The sequence below is a fragment of the Cyanistes caeruleus genome, chromosome 14 (assembly GCF_971803275.1).
Source record: "Cyanistes caeruleus chromosome 14, bCyaCae1.hap1.1, whole genome shotgun sequence".
NCBI lineage: Eukaryota > Metazoa > Chordata > Aves > Passeriformes > Paridae > Cyanistes > Cyanistes caeruleus.
Window position 1 is genome coordinate 16268983 of NC_141714.1, and position 25011 is coordinate 16293993.

General features: G+C 41.8%; 1 protein-coding gene across 1 annotated transcript in view; it reads left to right on the forward strand.

Annotated features, from left to right (window-relative positions):
- Positions 1–1796: 1796 nt before the first annotated feature.
- The window catches only part of LOC111928567 (connector enhancer of kinase suppressor of ras 2-like), a 167423-nt gene continuing 144208 nt past the window's right edge, over positions 1797–25011 (forward strand). Inside the window, exons 1-2 of the mRNA XM_086850852.1 lie at positions 1797–2275; positions 2529–2602. Coding sequence (XP_086706978.1) covers positions 2235–2275; positions 2529–2602 — 115 coding nt within the window. The 5' untranslated portion in view covers positions 1797–2234. The remainder of the gene's footprint in view (positions 2276–2528; positions 2603–25011) is intronic.

The window sequence follows — 25011 nt, forward strand, 5'->3', positions numbered from 1 at the left end:
GAGAGACACGGAGCTTTTTTAACAGCTTTGAATATTTTATTCCACCAAGTAGAACAAAAAAGTAGAGGGTTGTCCTGGAGGTTGTAAAATCCCAGAATAGAGGCAAACTGTGACTGGTAATGATAAGGAAAATCACAGGAGTTTATCTAACAGCCAGGGTCTTCCAGCCAAATTACAGCTACAGGATTTAGAAGGTTCTCATTGTGAAAATGGAAGTCCTGATTCCAAAATAATAGTTTGAGGCTTCTTTTGTCATCCAAGGACAACTTAAATGAGTGGAATTATGCTCATTGACATTGATGAGCTTTGAATTCAGGCTTCATCCTCTTTCAAAACTATGTCAAAATATATTAAAAAAAAGTGCCCAGTCAAGCCTGGGTAGGAAATGTGAGACAAAGGGGCATTGACAGAATGTCTGTCAAATGACAGGAATTAGGGAAATAGTCCAAACAATCACAAATGAAGATTTTTTTTTAGTGCAAATATGTCAAAATACCAAGTTCATATGCAACATTGCTTATCTCAAATCCTTCCATGCTGGTATTGAACTTTTAAAAATTAAGAATTTGAAGAAAGAGTAGCTCCCAAACAGCTTGTACAGTTTCCAATAGCTAATAGAAATATTTATTCTCAATTCTAGCCCACTATTGCCTAAAAAGAGAAGTATTGTGCCTTTGAGAGCTTTGTCATTATTATGTCCATTGTAAACAGCTATTTAGACAGAACTAAAGCTACTGAAAGTGGTCTCCCAAAACTCAGAGAGGAAGCTGACATGCTGTTCAGCCTTCTTGAAGGAGAATTGATGTGAATCCTTTTGTAAAGAAGATCTGTGCTCTGAGCACTCCAAATACATCATAGAATACTAATCACACTATTTCCCAAAGCTAAAGGAAAATAAAAAAGGATAGAGTGCATCACTGAGCCGAGAATGGCACATCTCTTTGGAGATGCTTTAGTGGGGGGGAAGATGCCTGTCTGCATCTTTAACTATATAAAAAAGCCCTGAAAGGGTTGAGAATAAACTGCCAGAGAGTAGGTTTAGGTTGGATTTTAGGAAGGAATTCTTCCCTGGGAGGGTGGGGAGGTCCTGGTACAGGATGCCCAGAGAAGCTGTGGCTGCCCCTGGATCCCTGGAAATGTCCCAGGCCAGGCTGGACAGGGCTTGGAGCAAGTGGAAGGTGTCCCTGGTGAAATGGGATGAGCTTTAAGGTCTCTTCCAACCTCAACCACCCTGGGATTCTGTGATAAATATTCCATTGGCATTTCATGTTCTCCCATAGGAGAGAGAGGACAGATCTCAGCCTGGGGACTTCAATCCAGGGGGAACAGACATGGTAACATCACCATCCTCTTCCCCTGATGTGCTGGGGAAACTTGGAGCAGTGCAAGAGGAAAAGGCACAGAGGAAAGATCACTGAAGAGAAAGGTGGAACTGCTTGGTTCTGCCTTTTTTCTGGACTCTGAGTTTCTCCCCTTAGCAAAAAATAGTGGGGCTGCAGATCTCAGACAAAAGGTTGGAGGCAGCAGCACCTTCTCAGCCACAGGATGCAGAATTTGTGCTGCATAAAGTGCAGAGAGTCACAAATGGGTCCAAAAGTGCTGTTTGGCACATCTCACTGAAATGTTTCACCTTTATCTGTCAGAAGGGTGGTAAACTTTGGGATTAGGAATAGTTAAAGCACTTTTTATTCCCTTCACAACAAAAGGGAGACATTGACTAATGATCCCAGTACTGAGAGTCAAAATACTTGCTGTACTTGTCTATGCTAAAGTGCTTTAGTAGTACAAATTGGCTCCTCGATTCTGTCATTCTTTCTCTACAAAATGAGCAGCTCATAGGAGGAAATATCCTGGCTCTGAATGTGGCCAGATTAAAAAAAAAAAAAAAAAAAAAAAAAAAGACTTTTCTCCCAGTAGTTTTTTTCTTGGGTAAGACTTTTCATACTGTGTTTGACATTCTGAATTACATGATTACACAGTACAAGACTCCAGCAACATTTTGCATTGTAAAGATGGAGATGCTCAGCATTTTGCCAGATGCCAGGCGATATCCTGACGTTTCTATCTTCACTTTAAGCCGAGTGACAGTCAGCATATTCACAATGAAGCCTAGACAATCTGCTATCAAGTTACAGTAGTGACATTTTCCCCGCTGAAGATCCCAGGGCTGGTTGGAAGGAGCCGAGCGCGGCGTGCGGAGCGGCTCCGCCGTGCATGGCTCCGTGTGTAATGCCATGTTTTATCCGTGCCGGTGCCTCGGCGGGCAGAGCCTTTGGTAAGTAAGTCTGTACTGCACCATTTCCTGGCTCGGTGCTCCGGGTGTTGCAGGCTGTGTGCAGTGGGGGAGGTGCCAGAGCTGATCAAGCAGTGTAATTTTATACATTACTGAATCAGTGCAGGAGGAACCTGGAGGGACAAAGCATCATCTTCTCTTTGAACTGCGCTGTACGACGGCTCTCGTAGCCCAGCCATGCTCTGATACAATTTTTTCTCTCCTTTTTCCCCCGATTTTGGTGTGAATGTTAAAGTGATCTGATGATGGCTCTCGTTATGGAACCTATTAGCAAGTGGACGCCCAAGCAAGTAGTGGATTGGATGAAAGGTAGGATCGTTTATTGCCGTGTATTGTCTGTACTTTGGATCCTGGCAATTTGCATCCGTGCTCTCGCATTCTTTTGTTTTGGGAAGAGTTTATTCAGTTGGGATCATCGCTGTGCTGCTTTGCCCGGTAGTTGGTGGAGACAGGGCTGAGCAGAGGCTGCTCGGGCTGCGCTGTGCTCCGGGAATTGCTGCCGGCAGCGGAGCGGGGATCAACTGCATTTGTTGGACAATGCAGACAGAAAAGTGTTTGTGTCTCACGGCTCCATTATGCCTCGCACAGGGTAACGTCGGGATGTTTGGCTGCCTTAAATTTGCCCTGATTAGGTCTGGTTTGCTCATATCAGGTGATCTGATGCAGTGGCTGTGCAGCGCTTGTCTGTAGTTTTGGGTACCACAAGGAGCCGGGGGATGGACTGAGGCATCCTGCTCCTTTCAGGGACGTGTCCTGCCCTGTCCAGGCTCCTTCAGGTCCGTGTCCTGCCCTGTCCAGGCTCCTTCAGGTCCGTGTCCTGCCCTGTCCAGGCTCCTTCAGGTCCGTGTCCTGCCCTGTCCAGGCTGCCCAGCCGCGTGTGCGAGGCTCGGCGGCCGCCCTGGGAAGGCGCAGGGCTGAGCCGGGCTCGGCGGGGAAACTCGCCGGGATAACTTGACAGCAATGATGATTTCCCTGCACATTCGCAGCTTCACAACACAGCCGTCAGCTGTGACATGTTTTGCCTGACAATGCTCGGCTGTGCTGCAAACAGACCGGGATGGATGGGAGGGCGAGGGACTGCTCTGATGATAAGTGGTTTAAATTTCTCCGGAGTGGGGGGAGAATGTATTCCCACAGTGGGATTGCATTAGTGTTGTTGTACAGTGCTTCTGATGAGCTGTCTCTCTTTGAGACAAATAATTCCTGCCACGGAGGATCTCGGTTATATAAGGAGAAGAGGTGCAAATTTGGGGTGTAGGTTACTCATGGAAATGATTCCTGTAATGTGATGACTGAACTTATGGGAGGGTTGAATTGAACGTCCACCAGAATGTCCTTAAAGCTTTCAAAGTATTCTCATTAATAAGGGAATGGTTCTGATCTCATTTTGATCTGATCTACATCTCCACACTTGGCTGAAATTGGGCTCTTTTGGTGCTCATCAGACACGTTGCCATTATCAGCCAATTATTCTTTTACAAGCACCGGGTCCTGTGAAGCAAACGGTGTCTAGGGGAATGTACTTTGTTTCTCAGGTGTTTGGGAACTCAGAGTCATAGGGAGGGCTTAAGCAGGTCACTGGGATGGATCCTAAACCTTTAGATACAGGATTGATTCCCAGGCTCCAATGTCATTCGGTCATATCAACTCCTAATGGATTTGCAGAGGAGTTTTCTGATCCCCACCTTCCTTTTCAGTACATAAAAGAGTTAAAAAGTGGACAGATCACTCTGCTATTTTAACTCCTTGCTTGAATTATAATGTAAATTGTGTCAAATCGTGTAGAATACTTGTTGCTAAATTAAAAAAAAATACTTCCTGCTACTTTTTTATCCTTTCTGATGCAAACTAATTACATCTTGGGGAACAGTAATCCATGATGTGCAGTGAAGAAAGGTTATACAAGCAGCATGTTTTTGAAAGTCTGGAGTTGCCTGACAGTTGGATTTCCATACCAGATTGCACAGTGCATCATCCACAGGGATATCTGGAGTAGGCAGCATTGTCAGTGCTGTGCCTCTGTGTTCAATCACAAATAAAGATAACACAATGAACATCAAAGTATTCACAATGTTGATATTTACCTTGGTAACATGAGCTGCACATCCACAAACAGGAAAGTTGCACATTTGTCCATTTTCCCCACGTTAATATTACAAGCCTCCTCTTCATCTCAGCATTTACCTTTGCAGATGCATTGTTCAGTTCCAGCCAAAGAAAAGACCTAACCACACAAAGGGCAGACTGGAGTCAGTTTAAAACTCCTTGTAACTACCTTACTTTGCAAAAATTGCCCAACTGTGGCCACTGTTTGCCTGGAATTTCCATGAGTTGTGTAGCTCAGCTCTGTTGGCTACAGCTACTCTGCTAAATCCATGTGCCAGGGAGGTTGAAGGTCTGCAAAGGCAGTGATTTGCAGTGATAAGGTAGTTTTTATGTAGTTTTTCTATTCTGAAAGGTCACTTCCTTCACAGCATTAAATGATAAATTAAAGACACTTACAAAAAATTACCGCTTTAGGAATGAGTATATATCTTGAGTGTAGATAGCAACCTGTCAATAAACAATCTAACAAATATTGTTACTGTAATATACCTTTGGGGGGGCTTAAAAATATGTAGACAATTAGTTTTATTTGTGGAGATTGTAAATTATAACATATTTCACAGAGAAATGATAGCAACACGCTTTTAAAACTTGCATTTATCATATCCCTTGAAGCCATTAGAACTTATTCCTAAAATCTGTTAGCAAAGATTACATATTTTGAAACTAGAAGTGAGTACCAGAAGCATCAAATAACTGTGGAGAAGATGGAAGGAAACCACAAAAGTGATGTTAATGGTTTGAGACCCCGGTCCCCAGAACGTGTCCTGGTTACAGCATCCAAGGAGAGCAGCAGCTGCAGCCTGAGCCCCCCTCAAGAGGAGACACCCTTCTGTTCTTTTCCTTTAGGAAATGTTACTTGCCAAAAAAGTAAAAATTGGTAGGCTTTAAGGAACATTGTAATGACAAGTTGGCATCTTGTATTTATCCAGAGCTCCTTTCTCGGGAGTGCACTCAACTGGAATTGAATTAGGGAACTGCATCTGATGGTGTGGACAACCTGAAAAGGCCATGCAAGTCTGGAGAAATTGATTCCTGAGGCTCTCAGAGGTTCTAGAAGTTAAAACTCAGGATACTTTTGTGTTAAAGAAATTGTCTTTATACAAAAAACGTTTTGTAAATTTCAGCAGATACAGCAGAAGGCATTGTGGTTAAAAGGGAAGATTTCAAAGGAGCTGACAACATTAATTGGGAAGGTATTTTAACAACAGCTTTTAGTCAGTCATTCTTCTTTTCCCCCAAATTTTCCATTATTTTAAACATCTCCAAATGTTTTTCAGGTGTTTCCCCTGGTATACAGCCATTTCTTACATAACTTACCTGTTTTCCTGGGAATGTGACCCAAAAGGTACTTTAGGAAAAAAACCTTTGCCTTGCTCAGATTCCATGGAATGTTTCCCACTGGAAAACAAACATTCCCCATAAAGCTCCCCAGTGCCTTCAGGGTCAGAGTGGTTTTTAACTGGCCAGTTTTCCCTGGATTAGGTTTAACATATTAATATGAGTAAATGGCAAACTGCCCTCCAAGATGTGCATCTGGAATGCTTTACCTGGAGATTTTTGTTGCTTTTTGTCACAGGAGCTCCTTGTGAAACTCAGGGACTCTTTGCAGGGTATCAGTGAGCACCCCAAACCCAAACCCATCTATTTTAATGTGCACTGAGCTGGGGAGTCCTGTACAGAACTGGGGGGTTTGGGGTGCAGAGGGGAGCTAGGATGTCTTACTGAATTAAAAAAAGGCTGAGAGTTTGTGTTTCCATCAGAGGCAAAATCTGAAGGGAATTCTCTGTACTTTTACAACCAAGAACATTGGAGATGTTGTACTTCCTAAGGGGAGCAGTTTACAAGTAGGTCATTTAAAATGTGAACTCATTTACAGGAAAGTGACACCTCTGTCCAAATAAATACTCACTTTTCAAAGCAGTCCAAGGAAATGAAATGAAATACAATGCAGTGAAGTACAGCTGCGACTTTCAGAGAATGCAGTGTTATTGAACAGCTGAAAATTAAAATGGGAAACCAGCTATTCCTTAAGTACCTGTAATAACTCCACACAGAGTCTGTGATTCAAAGTCCTGGGGACTGACAGGTTTGTCTGCCAAAACAGCCTGCAGTGGAGGTTTCTCTCCTAATAAATGGCCTGCTGTACAAACTCATTTCACAACTGCAAGCCATTTTCCCCCCCTTTAAATCTAGAATTTCTTTACCCTCAACAGGAGAAGTAGACATAAAAAAATAAAAATTAATTCAGTTGGTAAACTGATTAACTGTGCTGCACTGATCCTGTGCAGAATAATTATATGTTTAGCTGAAGGGTTTTCCTTAGCATGTAATTCTCTGATTTCAGGCTGGCTCATAAAAGAGAAAGGCAGGGAGGGAGGGAGTGGAGAGCAGGGAAGCTGATGACGTGAGAGGACTTGTTAACATTCACATCACACCAGGCTCCGGCAAACCCCTCTCCCTCTTCCTTTGCTTCCCATTAGATCACTACCTGTGCTGGAGCAATGTGTCACAGGCAGGGAGCCTCCTCTCCTTGCAGGACTTGGTATTTCTCAAATCCCAGAAGGTGCTGGAAGCGCAGCTGAATGTTATGATCCACTGCAAAAGCAGCCTGGGGGTGCTGAGCTGGGTGATGCTTGGCTTCCCTGATCTCCCTTCCTGACCTCGGAATCCCATCATGCAGGAACACAATTCCAGGAGATGCAATTTAAAGCTGGAGTAGATAACCGAGTTCATCCCTTATTTAGAAAAATGTAGGTTTTATAGCATCTTTTCAGCTCTTTCCAAAGACAAATAGGTTTGGGAGAGATCTGAGCCACAAATGCAGAATTAGCGTTCAGTTTCCAAGCTCTAAAGTAAAGGTTTCACCGTTTTCCTTCTGCTCTCACCAATTGTACAGCTGAAACAAACAATTTGCTGTTGTGGCTCCCCCTTGGATTCCTGTGTTCCACTGGCACCACATTTCCAGTTTTCTCTACGAAGTCACAGAATCAGAATTGGCTGCAATTCCTCCCCGATTTCTCTCACAAGTTTCAGAATTTAATGCTTCTTAGTAACAAATTTTGTGAACAACTCTGGAGTGCTGTGATCTGTCTGCTTTTAAAGGGTCGGCAGAGCCCACCTCAGAGTTGACAGCTTTGCAAAGTAACTGCTAGAGGTCGGATTTCAAGGAACAGGTTCCCAGTATTCAGCACAGTTAAGTGTTGGAATAAACTGTCCAGGCAGGTTGGGCCATCCCCTTTGTAGGAGGTTTTGAATACAACTGAGAAGAGCTCCAACATCCCTCTTCAAGTGTTTCTGTGCTCTGTCTGTCTTCTGAAAGAGTGACCTAATGTCTTCTCAAGGCTTCTGCCAACTCAGACAAGACCTTGGGATGGTTTCTTGCATGGGAATCACCCTCATCTTTGAAATGTGAAAAGTCCCAAAGAGATTATAGCTCTGGCTTCCTCCTGGATATTTCCCAGTTTATATTTCCCAGAATAACCACGGGAGATGATGTCCAAATAGCTGAAGTTTGGAAGTCTTCCTGCTGTGTTTCAGGAGGGGAGCAGCAGAGCTGGTGATGGTCAGAGCTGCTGCCCCAGAAGCAAACACAGACCTGCAACTTTCCAGCAACATTCCCAAAAGGCCCATTCCTCAGTGCCCCAGAGGTTAAGGTAGCAAAGAGAGCTCAGAAGACTGGCAGGATTACCAAGAGCCAGTGCCCTCAAGGCTTTGACTGCTACCACTTTTAATTCAGCTTGTGCACCGCTGGCAGCCTGGGGGACAGCAAAACACTTTGCTGAGCCCATGGCTCCAGTTTGTGTCCTCCCAGTAACTGCAGCCGTGGTTGGGGTCATTGCCAGCTGGACCACAGCCAAATATTGTACAAAGACCTCCCTAAATCAAGCCTATCTCTAATTCTCTATGGAAATTATTTTGGCTGTGGTATTTCTGTATCCCTGTCGCTATTACCTCATCTTCACTAGCTCCACTTTGAGGACCAATTAGAAACAGGTCCATATATCTTCCAAGGACCAACTGGATTAGCACTATCTCCATAAAAGATTTCAGCAACATTTAGCAATTTAATGGTCTGTATTTATTATCAGGGTATTTAGGACTGTATGCTGAAATTTCCCTATCTATAAAGCAGATACGTTCAGACCTTTTTAAGAAATGTAATTGTGCTCCCAGAGAAAAGTCTGAGCTCAGTGAAAGTCTCTCAAGTCACATTTATCTAGCGTAACTAATCTTTCAGGTCATTATGTAAAGAAATTTGCTTTATTTTCTTGCAGCTTAATACCAGCAGTCAGACAATGTGTCACACGTTGCTGTGCCTTGTAACCTTTACCATGTGTTAAAATTATGCAAAATCCCCAACTTTCTCCCAGCCCTGGCCATCCCAGGGAGGGCAGAGTGGCAATGCAAATTCAGAAGAATTCAGGCTTCTCCAGCTCTCCATTATTTCACAGTGCTTCATCTTATGGAGCAAAATTGAGGATAAATTAGCTCCTGTGGATGACACTTTCAGGCAGCATTAAATGAGGTGCTGTATGTCAGGAAACTGCAAAGACACTGGATCCTGCTCAGCAATGAGATGCTTTCATGGTTTCTTCCCAGACTTTCTCACCTCACTCATTCCAGTTTCTAAATTTTTCCTTCCTTTGGCAGGATTAACACCAGCCTGAGTGTCCTAACACTGAGAACTGTGTGTGTAACTCTGCTACCAGTTTGTAAAATGTGGATTTCCTAGGAAAAGAGAGGAACATCTCAGTGCTGCAGGATCCCTGGCTGCCTAGGTTGGAAGGCACTTTGAGAAACATTGCATTGTGCAGAAAAATACATTAAGAATATAATTTTGGTGCATGGAAAACACTGCCTAGGTGGGGGAGTGCCAGGCAAAGCTCTGCCCCAGATCCTGTCTCAGAACCCATGGGAATGCAGCTCCATGTTTGGGGAAAGAAATATTCCTGCCTAAGGAATCTCCTTTCATCTCATTCTCATGGGTTCAATCTCTTGCATTTCTGTTTTCAACGAAGGAAAAACAGGAAAGCAAAAAGTAAACTGCCATTTGTCCTCTTGTTTTAGCACCTACAAAGCTTTCAAAGCTAAAAAAGGCAGAGCTTATCCTTTTAATGCCATTCTTTCAGAGCTGCTGTCCTGCCACGCTGACAGAAATGGAGATTGTGGCTCTGCTGCTGGAATTAGTGACACTGCTGATATTAAATTAAGCATTTTACTGAATAAACAACAGTAGTATCAAATATTGCTGAGCAGTAATCTACATTCATCCTCTCCACCCAGAGTAATTTTGTAGATATCTTCTAAATGCTGCTTTGCATTACTACATTATTACATTGGCAGTTTACATTTGTTTTAGTAAACATGACTTTCTCATCCCTGATGCCACTGCAGTGAGGGCAGGAGCTGGAAAAGGAAGGTTCAGGAGTTACTCTGAAAGGATTCAGAGAGAGGAAAAAGTCATGAGGTTGTATTTATGAAAGGTTCTAGTGATGAATCAAAATGAAATTATTTCTGATTAACTAACACTCAAGCAGCTCCTAAAACATATCCCTGCTGACCCTCTGCAGAGAAGTGCTCAGGAGGATTCAAGGCCAATGCAATGTTTGGGTTTTCCTACTCAAATTCTCCACCAACTGTTTGCCAGCAAAGATGAATTATAAAAAGACCGTGGAGCATTTTTAGTTCGAACGTAGGTGGCATGTTTGAAATAAAAACGTAGCAGCCAGTAATTTTACAAAATACATTCAGCTTTATTCCCTACAAATATGTCCATCTTCTTCATTCAAACAAAGCCTAGAAAAGCTGCAGGGATTGCAGGCGTTCTTAGGGCAGGAATTGTGTTTGGTGTAAATGTGCTGAAGCTACTACAGCTCTAGCAAGGATTCCTCTGGCACATCTGCTTCTTTTACTTGGGAAGCTCTCTCTGGGTGCAGGCAGACAGGGGAGTCAGCCTGACAGCTCAGACATGCCAATGAGCACCTGAATTAAAGCATGTTTTACTTCTCTCTCTCTCCACCATCTTCCCCTATTCCATTTTTGCTTCTCTCCTGTTTATTCACATTTCTCTCCAGCAGCCTTTTTCTTGCCTTTGCCATAATGAGATGGACAACAAGCATTCAGTTGTGAAGGAATTTGTTCATTTAACACCAAAAATTTCTAGCTTTGAGTATCTTGGAGAGGATTGCAGTGATTTGGAAGTGAACTTCATCCAAAATCCCAGGGGAGGTGAAAATCACCAGCCTCAAGAAGCCAAGCACAGCTCCTGGGAGCTTTAAGGGGCAGCTGGAAGAAGGCAGATGTTGCTTTTCCACTGATTCTCCATTAAAATCTCCTGTAAATATCCTGGATGTGCCTCAGCTCTCTTTCAGACTATGAAGTGCTGCTTCCCTGGGAGATGTGAGGGAGGCTCAGCAGTGGTTATCTATCAATGAAATCCTTTCCAGTGGATGGGGGTGCACAGTTTGCCCAGGGAAGTTAATGGGTGAACCATTCATGGAAGTGCCCAAGGCCAGGCTGGATGGGGCTTGGAGCAACCTGGGACAGGGGAAGGTGTCCCTGCCATGGCAGGGGTGGGATGGGCTTTAAGGTCCCTTCCAACCCAAACCATTCTGGGATTTCATGATCTTCCACTCCACAGGATTGTGCTGCAGTGGGCACATTCCTAAATCCAGGAGAGTCCTCTGCAGTCCTCTGTAGCTGATCGCTCAGCACCAACAATGAGCTCATCATGAAAATGCCCTCAATTACAGAACACTGAGGAGAGATTTTAATTGCCCATTCTCAAGAGATTTCAATTGTTCCTTGCCAAGCCAAACTGAGAAATTCCTTTAGTTATACAAAAAACAACTTTGTAGTTTACAGAGTCAAAAAAACCCACTCAAAGCAAAGAAAAAAACCCCTTGAATTTTGCATTTGTATCATGCAGTTGGAGGGAACAGGTAGGGTAATGTGAGAGAAATTCAGAACTAACAGAGTTTAGAATATTCACTACTTGAATGTCACATTAAAAAAAATGGATCCACTTAAGACAGTAGCTCAGCAATGCTGTTCTTGCAGAAATAAATTCTGGAGAATGAAGCCAGTAAATAATCCATCAAAAAAAATGTAACAAATAATTATCTGGGTAATAAAAAAGATAAATTGGAGTAATAGAAAATTTCCACATAGACTAGAAAAGGAAAAGTAAACTTAATGGATAAGTTAAAAACATTAAAATTTTATCAGAAAAATGGAGGGAAACCCTTCTCAAGGCTTTCATAAGTGGACTTAAAAAACTTAGGAAATCTGCTAAGGAAACCATCACCTGCTGGAAGATACAGTGGGACATCATATTAACTATTTCTTGTTTATCTGAAAATTCTCAGACCAAATTATCAATGCTTTTTGTGGCGGCAGCAGCAGCAGCAAGCATTATTTTCATATCAGAAATGAGGCAATACTTTAACTAGAAACCAAATTGCTCAAATGATCCTTCAATGGAAGTGTTTTAATTCAATCTGTGAATCATTCCAGGAGCCATCAGTATCACCTGCATAAAGGAGTTTTCTATTCCCCTTTTACTGTGGGTGGCTCTTTGTGTGTCCCCCAGCACATTTTATTTATCTGAAGGTGGTTCTGTAGTTTCTTCATTAGGAAGGTCTCCTCTGATATCAAACAGGCAGAGTTTCTTCTTAAAACCTTTTTTATATTTCCATTTTCTTTCATGATCAACTTTTACAATGACAGGATGTTGGTCAGTGAGGAATCCTGGCGTTTGGAAGGAGTTGATTCCACATAACCTTTGACATTTTATCAAAGGGGTTTAAATATCCCATTCTGAATTTGATAGTTCTCCAGCTTCCATGTCAGGACTTCCAGGCAGGAATTCCAAGTGAACCAAAGCTGTCCAGTTCTTCCGTGCAATGTCAGCCTGCCAGACTCACCCCAGCGCTCTTTGCTTTCCTTTCACCCTCCAATGTCATACTTGATTTGAATCGCTGAAATTCTCATCAAATTCTTCTTTCAAATCTCATTAATATCCCATCTTCCCAGGGGAAAATGATAGACAATATTTCAATTTTTTTTTTTTGTCTACAAACTGGCAGGCTGTCACATAAAAGGACAAAATTAAACCCTTCAGCACAATGTTAAAGCCATCCTGGAACCATTTCTCTTTATCCTCATCATGAAATAACCAACAGTGGTGAAAGAGCAGAAAATATAAATTATACCTATGGTTAACCCTAGTATGAATCCATGCCTGATAACATAATTATTATCAATTTGGAGCAGTCCAAAATATCCCAGAGTAATTTATATTTGACTGTCAGACCATCACTAATTCTTCTGGAGCCACTGTCTTTCTCTGTTCCATGATTACCATCCCCAAAAACATGGTAATGAAGCTCCATGACTAAGCATTCCCAAAATGATAACAGAATTTGCATAATTGAGATTTGGTGCAGAGAAAATACACAAATTTCTCAGAATTTAAAAAAAAAATATTGGACCATGTAGTGGATATGTTAAAATATTGGCCAAGTACAGTTTGAAATAGGAATTGTGATTCTTTGGAGACTTAAAATTAATCAGGGTTTCTAAAAAACATGCAGGAACAGAGGGGTTTGAAGGTAAGATTATTTCATATTATTTTGATCTGAAAGGAATTTTACCACGTCCTGTAGTCAAGGTTTTTTTGGCAAATAATCTTGATTTGCATATCTGGATGATCATTTATGCTCTGAGATAAATTCACATGAGGCCTCCAAAGTACTGGAAATTGTGCCTTCGGAAAAACAATACTGTCTTCCTTAATCTCCTGTAATAATCTTAGGAATGGGGAATTAACTGAGATTTTTCCTGAAGAATTAGGAATTCCATGGTATTTACAGTTGGGATGCACTGTGATCTGTGTTGTTTTCAGTCCCAATGACTATCAATACCCCCTGCATTATAAAACACAACAAGAAGAGCATTTTTTGTTGGTTTTTTTTTTAAATGAGGTTAAACTCATTTTACTGAACCTCACCCACAGGTAAACCTGGCCCAAAAGTCAGTCTGGTGAGAGAGAGAGAGAGACAGCTCTGAAAATAAATCCACTTTTGCAGTGCAGGATCCTTGATACAGAAGTGTCAGTACCTCCTGTAGGCTGGCTGCACTGATTAAGGTAATAAAACTGATCAAGCAGTTTAATTAGGAAATATTCTTGAGGGACGCTTTAGATCACAGTGCAGTCGTGCACTGGTATAGTCTCTTTTTTTTTCATTTTAAAATTTGTTGTGATCTACCAAGGATTGTTTTGATAGAACCAATTTTAACTAGCAAAGAAGCAGAGTTTAGTAAAGCAGGGGTTGTTAAAGCAGAGTTTAGTAAAGCAGGGTTTGTTAAAGCCAGCTTCATTTCCAACCTCCATTATCTTTGATTTTGCCTCTTTGCAATTCCTGTTTCCCACTCCTGTGTTTTCACTAGTTGATTTAGCTCCAGGAATCAATACATGCTTATAGATGAGGAGGATACCAACAGGATCTGAAACAAAACCTCCCTAGAAATCCTAGAAATTTAAAAGAGACGTGGTAGTCTGGGCCTGCTATGGACAAATGCTGCAATGACTTCTGATAAAAGACACAGAGGCAAATACACCACTGAAATTTTTAATTAAATGAGGGCATTTAGTGCCAGGACAGGGGGAATGGCTTTAAGCTGAAGGAAGGGAGATTTAAATGGGATATTGGGAAGGAATTCCTGGCTGTGAAGGTGGGCAGGCTCTGGCCCAGGGTGCCCAGAGAAGCTGTGGCTGCCCCTGGATCCCTGGAAGTGCCCAAGGCCAGGTTGGACACTGGGGCTTGGAGCAGCCTGGGACAGTGGGAGGTGTCCCTGCCCATGGCAGGGGGTGAAATGGGATGAGATTTAAGGTCCCTTCCAACTCAAATAATTTTGGGATTGTGTGATTCCATGAAAGTGAAAAGCACTGTTTGTGCACAGATGCCCTGAGACTGGTCTGCAGAACATTGAATTGGAAATGGATACGCTGATGTAAAGGTAAATATGGGATTTACAGTTCAGAAACTGACAAATTTTCTAAATCTGTATTAAACCCAGCAATCATGGTGGCATTTCCATTTTTACCCTGGTGGAAGTGTGAGGTGTTGTGATCCAAACAGGTTCCAGCAGGCTGGGGTGATGGTGAGCAGTCACAATGCTTTGAAAAACAATGTTTAAAGCTGTGGCCTCCTCCCTCCTGCAGGCCCTGGCAGGGGGATTGCACTGCCTGTTCTCACTCCTGTTTTAATGGACAGCCACACTCCAGCCTGTGCTGCATTTCAGGGGAGGATGACATTGTGTGTGTGTGCAGCTTTTGCAAGTGAGTTCAGAGCTGCTGAGATGAGAGGCACTGGGTAAAGGCAGGATCATTATCAGCATCCTGCTGCTGGGAGGTCCTGCTCCTTATCAGATCAGGTAACCTGGCACAAAGCAATATTTACTGTCAAAGAGTAATGACAACCTTATCTACATTGTGCACTATTAACTCTTTTTTGGCTCTGGGATGTAGCAAAACTCCAGTTTTTCATTGTTCAGGGCCTTTTTGCATTGCTAAAGGGGCAGAAAGTGTTCTTAGTGGCTGAAGTGCAAACCGAGTACAAATAAAGAAAATAAAGGTTCTGAATTCTTCAGGTATTTCACAAGTATTTTAAAGGTAAAGATTCTTAATAATGACAGGAAGACACAGAGAAATGCAGAGAAATGGCAATTTATACCTTTAGCATCTGTAGCACAGGAAAGTTTCATTTTGGGACTTCAGAATTCCATTTGTTCCACAGTGCAGGGAAAGTGCTCCAGAAAAGATCTGGCTTCACCAGGGAAATCACATCTTCCAAACTGAAGTGTTTTTGTGCACACACACAGCCCATTAATCAAGGGGAAAAATGGATGTGTGTTATTCATCATATTTGCTGTGTTTGGATTTGAAGTGATGAGAATGATAATAATGATCCTGAGAATTATTATTAAGTAATATGAAGTGGTTTGTCTGAAGGAATAAATATGATTTGGTCTGCAAAGGTTCAGACATCTGGTTCAAGCATATGGGCTGGAAATCATTAGATAATTGTTACAAAAATACAAGGAAAAAGTATTTTTAATGATAGAATCGAGGCCTTCAGGAGTGTTCCCTGTGCTTCCCTCTGGAGTGGAACCTCCCTGTCCCTGTTATCCCTCACAGCTCTCTAAAACTGGGCAGTGCCTGTCAGGGTACTCAGTTTACCTCTTTGGGACATGCTTAAAGTAGCAAACAGATTTCAAACCTCATTGTCACAAAATGTTTTATGCAGCACTGATTTTTGTCTGGTAAATTGTCTTAATGTGCGTATGCTGTGGGTTGACATCGCGCTGCAGTGCCAGGACTTTGTGTGGATTTACTCAGCAGGAAGTTCTGATCAGAGAATCCTGGAATGGTTTGGGTTGGAAGGGACCCTAAAGCCCATCCAGTGTCCCCCCCACCAAGGCAGGGACACCTCCCACAGCCCCAGGCTGCTCAGAGCCCCGTCCAGCCTGGTGTTGAACAAGGAATGGAGAGTCCTCAGCTCCTCTGGACAATCTGTGCCAGCCCTCCCCAGCTCCACAGCCAAGGATTTCTTCTGTTTGCTCCTGTGACGTGGTGTGAGGTTTGGTGCAAGCGCTCAGGTGGGCACTGAGGAGGTGAAATGGGGCACGATGGCAGCGAGGGCAGCAAGGAAGGACCAGCAGGAAGCTCTGTGGTCCTGGGCAAAACCAGACCAGGGGAAAACTGTGCCTTGTTCCAGGAACTTCCCAGATAACCCGAGGGAGTCGCTCCTGTGGGTGCCCCTTCCTCTGCCAGGGGTCAGAGAGAGCCCCTTTGGCTACAGGCACTTCATCCCCTGCAGCCTGAGCAGGGGGTATCCCCATCCAGCCAAAAACATCCCTGAGGATTCTCCACCCCACAATAGCTGAGCTATTCCCAGGCCTTGGAGAACATTCCTGTCACCCTCACAGATCCCTTTGCTGGGTCATCACTGATTCATACCCAGGCATTAACCAGCAATCATTTACAGATCTCATCACCATAAACCAGCCACTTGGTGAACCAAAGCCTCTGGGAAAATACAATATTCATTCTCTGTTCTTTGCTTTGTGTATTTTGATTTCCTCTCTGATTCTCTTAAGCTGAAACATCTTCACAATTTATTCAACAAATATGACTTTGCTGCAATCTTCTTTATGCTAAGAATTTAAGGAAAAAGGCCTTGGGCTGCACAGCATTATTAACATTGAGAGCACCTGCTGTTTCCCAGGTAGCTGTCAGCTCAGCATAAGGAAAAAAGCTAATTATTTTAAGCAGGTCAGTCAGGAAGAAAACTGAAATTCTATGTGGCAGTTAGAAACCTGTGCCCATTGACTTCAGCTTAAATTCGCTGCTGCAGAAATCTGTGGCTGGTGAAGAATCTGCTGGTAAAAATACACAGTGCAAATATTTAACAGTGTCATTTTACTGGGCTTGAAATTAAAGTATTGCATGCAAATCAGGTCCTTGATTTGCATTAGGATGAGGCTGAGAAGGATGGTAAGGAAAACAAGAAGATGCAACTAAAATAAAATAAAATAAATTAAAAGTGTGGAGGTAGATATCTTCCTTGATATAATATTTTTCTGTGATAGAAGTGTATAATAATTACAGAAAACTTCTCAGAGAGTGGCTAAGTCATCCTAAGTAATTAAACTGTGATATATTCTGTATTGTTATAAAATTTTTATAAATTTTAAAAGGCTGAAATTACACTTGGGAGTGTCAAATCCCTTGGAATTCAAAAGCATTTAAATACTTCAGTGTATTTGCTTATGTTGAAGAAACACTGCTAGATTAAAAACGCAATAAATTCAACAAAAACATTAATTTCCCATATCATGTGGTACCAAAATAGACTTTTAATAGAATGAAACACTTTGCTACTCAGACTACTTTTTCCAGCATTGCGTACTCAGCTTTGATATTTAATTTATTTTGAGGGACGCAACAAGTTATAAAATTTTCCTTTCCAAGAGTGACAATGGAATTTCTGTTGGGAAGTATCCCAAGAAGTACCCAAGGCCACTTTGGATGGGGTTTGGAGTGAGCTGGGATAGTGGAAGGTGTCTCTGCCCACGGCAGGAGGTGGAACTGGGTGGGCTTTAAGGTCCCTCCCAATCCAAAATGTTCTGGGATTCTGGATTTATTTAGGAAGAACAATGATGGATGGGGATGTGCTCCCACAAACTGCTTATAAAACCAAATTGATTCAGAAATAAAAGCAAATATCTCATAAAACATCAAGGAAGATCCACTTTTATTTTTTATTATCAGGTAATTCAAACCCCTTTGTTCACCCATGGGTGACATCAACAGCCCCTGCACTGGATCCACTCAAATCCTCCTGCTCCCAGATATGGGATTTTCCCATGTATTTTCCTGTCCATGAACCAAACAAACTCCACAAATCAACAGTGTTTGATGGAAATGAAGAGCCCAATGGCAAAGGCACTTTTTGATCCTTTTGAAGAAGAGTTAAAGTCAACTTTGTGAGCTTGCTGAGCCAAACCCTGCCCTGGCTCTGTGAACCCAAAGAGCTCTTGCAGTGCTCATTTGTCTGTTCCTGTGACCCTCCAGACACCTGTGGGCTCAGCCTGGCTCTAAGCCCAAAACTGATTGGAGCAGAAATTCCTTGACTCCAGCAAACTCCCTTTAATAGGGCTTTCACAGTTTTAATAATTTTTTTTTAATAATTAAAATTATTTAATCATTTTTTAATGGCATTAATTCACATTTTCACTCCTTCAAGAGCTAAACTTGTATCTTAAACTATGTATTAGACATATATTTTTGTTATTTAAATACACACCACCTCTATGTTTCTCTTAGAAAGAACAAACTTGGTTTTCCTTTCAAATGCATGACTGGAGTTCTTCAAACTACCTCCATTCTAGATATCTCAGGGGCTCCAGCCTCAAAAGAGATGCAGATACAAATAAAATAAAATAAAATAAAATAAAATAAAATAAAATAAAATAAAATAAAATAAAATAAAATAAAATATAAAATAAAATGAAATGAAATTAAATGAAATAAAATAAAATAAAATAAAATAAAATAAAATAATAAAAAATAAAATAATAAAAAATAAAATAAAGTAAAATTAAGTAAAGTAAAATACAATATGATACAATACAATACAATACAATACAATACAATACAATAAAATAAAATAAAATATAAAATAAAATGAAATAAAATAAAATAAAATAAAATAAAATAAAATAAAATAAAATAAAATAAAATAAAATAAAATAAAATAAAATAAAATAAAATAAAATAAAATAAAATAAAATAAAATAAAATAAAATAAAAGCCAATTCAGTTAATAAAAATGATGACCTGATTGCTGCCAGACTGATTCAAGTTTGGGGTCAGGTTTTCCTTAGCCCGCAGTTCCCGGCATCCAGGTTGGCTTGGAAAAGGAGGGAGAATGGGAAGTAGAGCAGGGATGATGGGAATGGGCTCTTTAGTATTCCCCACACACTGGGCTCAGCAAACCCTTTTCAACCTGGGTGCTTTTATGAAATCAGGAGCTGCTGTGTGGCAGCCTCTCCCAGCAGCAATTCTCCCACGTTTCCATAACGCGGGCGCTGGATGTGCCCGGCATCCTGCAGGATGGACCAGCCCGGCCTGCTCCCCTCTTATCCCTAAAAACAATCTGACATCAGCATGGAAACGGGAAAGGAGGAGAGGCCTGAGGAGGACATCAAACAAGACAGATGGACAATTCCAGAACACTGTGTTTGAGCAGCCAGCTCTTTTGGAGGGATACGCTGGGTCTTTGTCAGAGGCCTGGGATGTTGATCATTCTCAAAAACTGGAGACCAAACAAACATCAAAACAAACCAAAAAACCCTTCCTCAAGCACACTAAGCCAATAAATGTAAGCACCACAAAGGGGAATTGCAGCAAAAGAAAGAATCTTCTGCCACAGAACCCCCTGGAAAAGCTGTGACTGTCATCAGCTATGTCAAAACTCTTTAGTGTTCCTTTTTGATGGCCTTTTTTTGGAAGGAAAGAATGAATTTTAGGCAGAAAATTATTCTAGTAGAGCAGCACATCTCCTCAGTCAAACTTCTCGTTCTACACTGAGAATCTGACACTGTGACAAATCCCAGGCTGGAATTCTGAAACCTGCTCAGGTAATTAATTGGAGACTGATGCATTTTGTTTGGGTGCCTGGGGATGGCAGCAGCAGCTGGAGCTCCTGGACCACATGAATTTGGGAGAGTGGGAGGCCTCTGTGCCCTGGAAAGGACTCAGGAGTCAAACAGAGCCAGGGAACCTCGTTCTCAGGGCGAAGATAACAGGTGATTTTCCTGTTTCCAATGAAAAGTGCTTTTGATCACCGCTGAGATGGGCAAATAAAGGTCTCTCTGCATTAATTCCAGGTGTGGAAGTCCCAGAACTCGAGCCACGGGTGATGTCCAGAACCAGAATGATTTCAGGGGAGTGTTGCTTCGTATTGCCCAGAACTTCGCCAGTTGTCCCATTCTCCTGTTTCCTGTGGATGGGAGAATTATCTCTTCATAACCAGCCCTAGACACAGAAATACTTGTTTTTGCAATTTAATAGAGTAAAAGTTCTATGCTCAATTTCTTTTCAGTCCTGCACTGCACAGATCTTTGAGATGCAAAATCCCACTCAGTGTTAGACATTAACAGAATACTTAAGATTTGCTGTGTTCTCTCTTGGTACTCCCTACATTATAGATTTTTATTAGCTCATTAATCTAGAGAACACACTGGTTTTGTGTCTTGGTTCAAAACATACTACCCAGCCTGTCTCTTTTTCACTTGAAGAAGTGAATATAATATATTTTTTCCCTTTTTCTGTAGTAAATATATCAGAAAAGATTGCCACTTCACAGGGAGTACAGCTGTCTGCACTGCCATGTGCTGATGCCTCTGAGTTCAAAGAAAACTCCAGGCAATCCCCTGTGTTTCTTCATACTCTTTATGATACCTCTAATCACAGAATAGATTTTATAGGAATTTCCATCACATCTCTCCCTCTTGATTCTATTTTTTTTCCCGGCTGATGTAATCTCACAGGCTTCGTTTGTAGAGGAAAAGAAAGAGAAGAGCAAGAAATTATTCTGACACTTTTTTTTTCCCCTCCCTGGTTTCTACCATTTGTCAGCCCTTCCACTAATGGTTGTTACAAAATTAAAAGGCACAGTTAGAACGTGGAGCACTAAACACAGTCTGAGTTGCACAATTTTCACTTCAGTTGTTTGAATCTTTAACCAACAGCTCCATTTTAAGTATTCCATCAGGAGAAAATGGAAGTAAGCAATTAAGGGGGAGGAAAAAAAAAAAAAAAAAAAAAAAGGAATAAAATGGTAACTAATTTGATTCCAGAAGATTATTTGTTTATTTTACACAGAGTTTCAAGGGCTCGTTCCTCAGTACATTTTGTCTCAGAAGAGGGAGTGCTTCAAACACAGGAAGCAGCATCTCAGAATGCTCCCTAAATGCAGGCTGATGGGCATGTTCTCTTCCTAAAATGCCTCATCTTGCTCATCCTGAGTTCAGGAGCTGAATTCAGACAGAATTCAGCTCAAGCTCAATCAACTCCTGTAATCACCAGTTCACAAAGGTCTTCAGAAATTCACAGAAGTCCAGTCCAAGTGGATTTCCCGTGACCAGGGCACGAAGTTGGAGTGAGAACAGGAGCTAATAAAACCCTGTGGCTGTTCTGAGAGGCAAACACATCAATTATAAATGGGCCCTGCACTTTGCAGGAGGGGTTGCTGTGAGAAGTGTCCCCAAAGTGGGAACACGAAGCTCTGGGAAGAGGCACCGATCGATCCCAGCAGCAAAGGGGCTTTCAGGGGTGGAGCTGCAGAAAGAAACCACGGGGGCATCGCGAGGGGAGGCTCAGATGAACAACTGCTGTGAAAAATAACTTTTCTGTGCTGAGAATCAGGAGAAGTAGGTTTCAAATCCCACAGAACAATTCTCAGGAGCAGGGCGGTTTCTGGCTGGTTTCTGGAGGATTCCTCGGGCACTTGTGGATGTCCCTTTGGGTAGATGAGAATCCAGGGAAGGCCAGCTCAGAAACACAAATGCCAGAATGTACTTTTGTCTATGGGTTTTCAAATATGTCTTTTCCTAAATAGAAAAGGCTCCCAACTGGCCACATAATTTTTTTCAATTCAAGAAGGAATAAACCCCAGATTTAAAGGTAACCTTCAGCAGAATTATAATCCAGTTGTTTGCATTTCTGGGAAAGCTGTGTTGTTTACTTCAGATACATCTGGTGCACTGTTGTGGTCAGTAGCTCCCACTGAGCATCTACAACATCTTCACTGGGGTGTTAATTCTTGAATTAATTTGGCTCAGTCAGGAACATCTACAATCCACATTGAATTTCACAAGTATGACTTGGCCAATTTTCAGAACATAGGCTGGGCCTTTTTGCATGAGGAATTACCTCTGTCCCCAACAGGACTTCACTCCAAAGGAGTACCTGTGATTTAACACAGTCTTTTGACATTTGGGTCACCTGCCTGAAAAATGAGGACTGTTTTTGCTTACCACTGAAATTCCCAGTCATCACGTTACCAGTTTGGCAGATCTGATCATTTTTACTGAGTTCATTTCCATCTCAAAAGAAGTCCTTTTTTCCCTGACTTTTTAAGCTCATTCTGGCTGCTGGCAAGAATTCAGTAATGCTTCAGATATTAATGTTTATTTTTAAAATAAGTTTGTCCTTTAGGAAAAAAAAAGAAAATTAAAGGTACATGTGGCTCCTTAAACATTGTAGGTCTAAATGTTAAGTATGACACTGGAGAGACCTCTCTTTTTAGTTTTACACAGTTTAAATTTGAATTTGTTCAAATGGGCTTTGACCAGTTAATTTGTCTTGACAGCTCTCAGGGTCACATTTAGTTTATCCCCATAGGTGCTGTGTTCTGGAGAAGAATAAAATGCATTTGTCTCATCCAGTTGCCTTTGATTTCCATGTTTCTGTGAGTAACTTTGAAATCATAAGAATGATGAGAATTGGGTTAAATAAAATGTAACATAGAATAAATAAAACGCCTAATATTTCCTTAAAGTCTTGCCTGAAAGATCCTCTGATGGACAAAATGACCACTGGGAGTATTAAATGTTGGAAACTTGTGATTGCACCCATAAGGAAGGAATATTTCTTCCTTTAGTTCGTAACCACTCTCAAATATTTTCATAGAAGCATTTACATTATGGTTATGGAATGTCTGCATGTGGGAGGCTCAATTTGGCTCAAATGATGATGTTCCATCATTGGAGGACATTGAGTTACTCTAAAGGAAGCAAATCAGGAAGCACATGAAGCAATAGTTCATTTTGTGTGGGCAGGAAGTACCAGTATTAGAGAGCACTGCTCTCAAAAAAGAAATTGAATCCTAAACTAAGCTCTGAGAGCACAGAAAATCTGTGGAAACGAGGTGCATGAAGAGGGTGAGTTTTAATGTCACAGCTGTTTGTAAAATGAAAGCAAATAATGAGTGGAGTTTCCTGAGCCCAGACACCTCGAGAAGCTTGTGGCAACAAAAACAGGTGACTAAAACAGACTGGGGCCACGCAGGAGCTTTGTGAAAATATATCCATAAATTGATTAACACCAAAACAGACCAAGCAGAAGCTGAGTTACCATTCTAAATGGCAGGGGATCCTTCCTGCCATGGGTGTGGGGAGCCATTCAGGCTTTGCTGCTGCCTTTGCTGTTGCTGTCAGCTGTGTTCTCCCACACACAAAGGAGCATCGTTCCCTGGGACAGCAAACTGCACATCAGCACATGCTATGCAAATCACAGCCACTCAAAACCCTCTCCCTCTATAGAGGAATATTCAGAGAATCATCTCTCTTAATAACAGGCGTCTACAGCTGCCAAGAGGTCTGCTATTGTACCAAAATTCAAAGAATTCAGTGTCTGCAAAGAAGGAGCTCATGGGTTTGCACGTGAGTGGCAGTGACAGTGGGAAATACAGTCAGGCTACAGAATAAATTGAAATTCTATGACAAAAAGGGGTTTATCCCTTCCAACAGTTTCCTTTAAAACACTTCTACTCCTAGAACCCAGACAGGTGTTTCTATGTGTAGATAAGAAAAGATGTAAATGGTTTTTTAGATGCACAAATCCCCTGAAACTTAGAGGAGTTCAGGGTCTTGTTCACGCAGCAAAGGGGAACTTTGACTCAGGTTGCCCTGGCCTGAATCCCACACAAAGTGAACACCTTTCGCTTTGGAGCTGGAAGCAAAAGTCAGTGCATTTAATGAAGGACAATCAGTTCACATCAAGATCACCACAAACCATCCAGCCTGTGTGTTTTCAGGGGGGAAAAAAAAGACAGCACAGAGGAGAGAGGTATCTGGCATTTTTCCAGAAAAATGAAGGTAGTAAACCCAGCAACATCTGCCCAGAAAAAGGAGAATATTAAATAGTTATCTAGAATAATTAAAGAGAGGCAGATGCATAATGAAGGACTGTGAAAGGTGGGAATCTCAAACAGTGACACAGTAATCAATAAAATACTGAAGGAGAAGCACAGAAAAAACAAGATTAAGTCATGGGGGTGAGATGTTGGCTGTGCACCTGGGGGATTCTAACAGGATCATGTTTGCAACTGGAAAAGAACAGACAGAAGGTTATGCAGTGAAAGCCTAAATTTATACTGCTGCATTAAGTTCTCAGCCTTGAACTGGGAAAAGAATGATTTACTGAGAGCAGCCAGAGACAACTGTATTTAATAAAACCAGAATAGCAGCTGACAATATCTGCCTTCATTGATTGGTAGCTTCTATCAGGACAGAACTCACTGAAACAACTTGCCAGCCTTTCAGCACACTGCTTCACAGGAGAAGCTTTCCCAACCCAAACTCTCAGGAATGAACCAAAGAACCAAAGCTGACTCACTAAGGAAAAATGATCTGGATACATTCTATTTCCAACAGGCACACTGGTTGACATGAAGCCTTTAAAATGGGAGGCAGAGTGTTAAAAAAACACATTAGTGTTTCAGGGACCCACATTCCATGGACATACCAGCTGGCTTACAGCAGCTGAAGAGCACTCAGTGATTCTGAAGTCTTTTCCAGCCTCAGTGATTCCATGGCTGCAGTTTGGACAGGCAGCTGCCTTTCTTCAGGATCTGCTCCTGTGGAAAGCCAATTCTGAAAATTCTAAATGGTAGGGGTTTGACCTGGAGTTTTTTGACATTCTAGTTAAGGAAAAGCCACCACCTAGAAGTGTGGTGGGGGAAGGATGAATAACCTTTGAAAGAGAAGAAAGAAACTTGGTGGGAACATGATAAATCCACCTGTTGGTGCTTCTTACTGTGCCTGAAACACCCTGAACTCCACATCCAGCTCTGGACTCAGATCCTATAGCATTTTGATGGTCTTGGAATTTGTTTTGTTCTTCTAATGAATCTTCAGGCTTGAGGGCTCTTCACAAGCTTTGCAGTGTCCATCCTAACATGGGGAGTTCCCAATCCTGCTGATGGAAGCTTGAAGTGTAACAGGGAAGGTTTCCCAGGACATAAAATGGCCTTTTG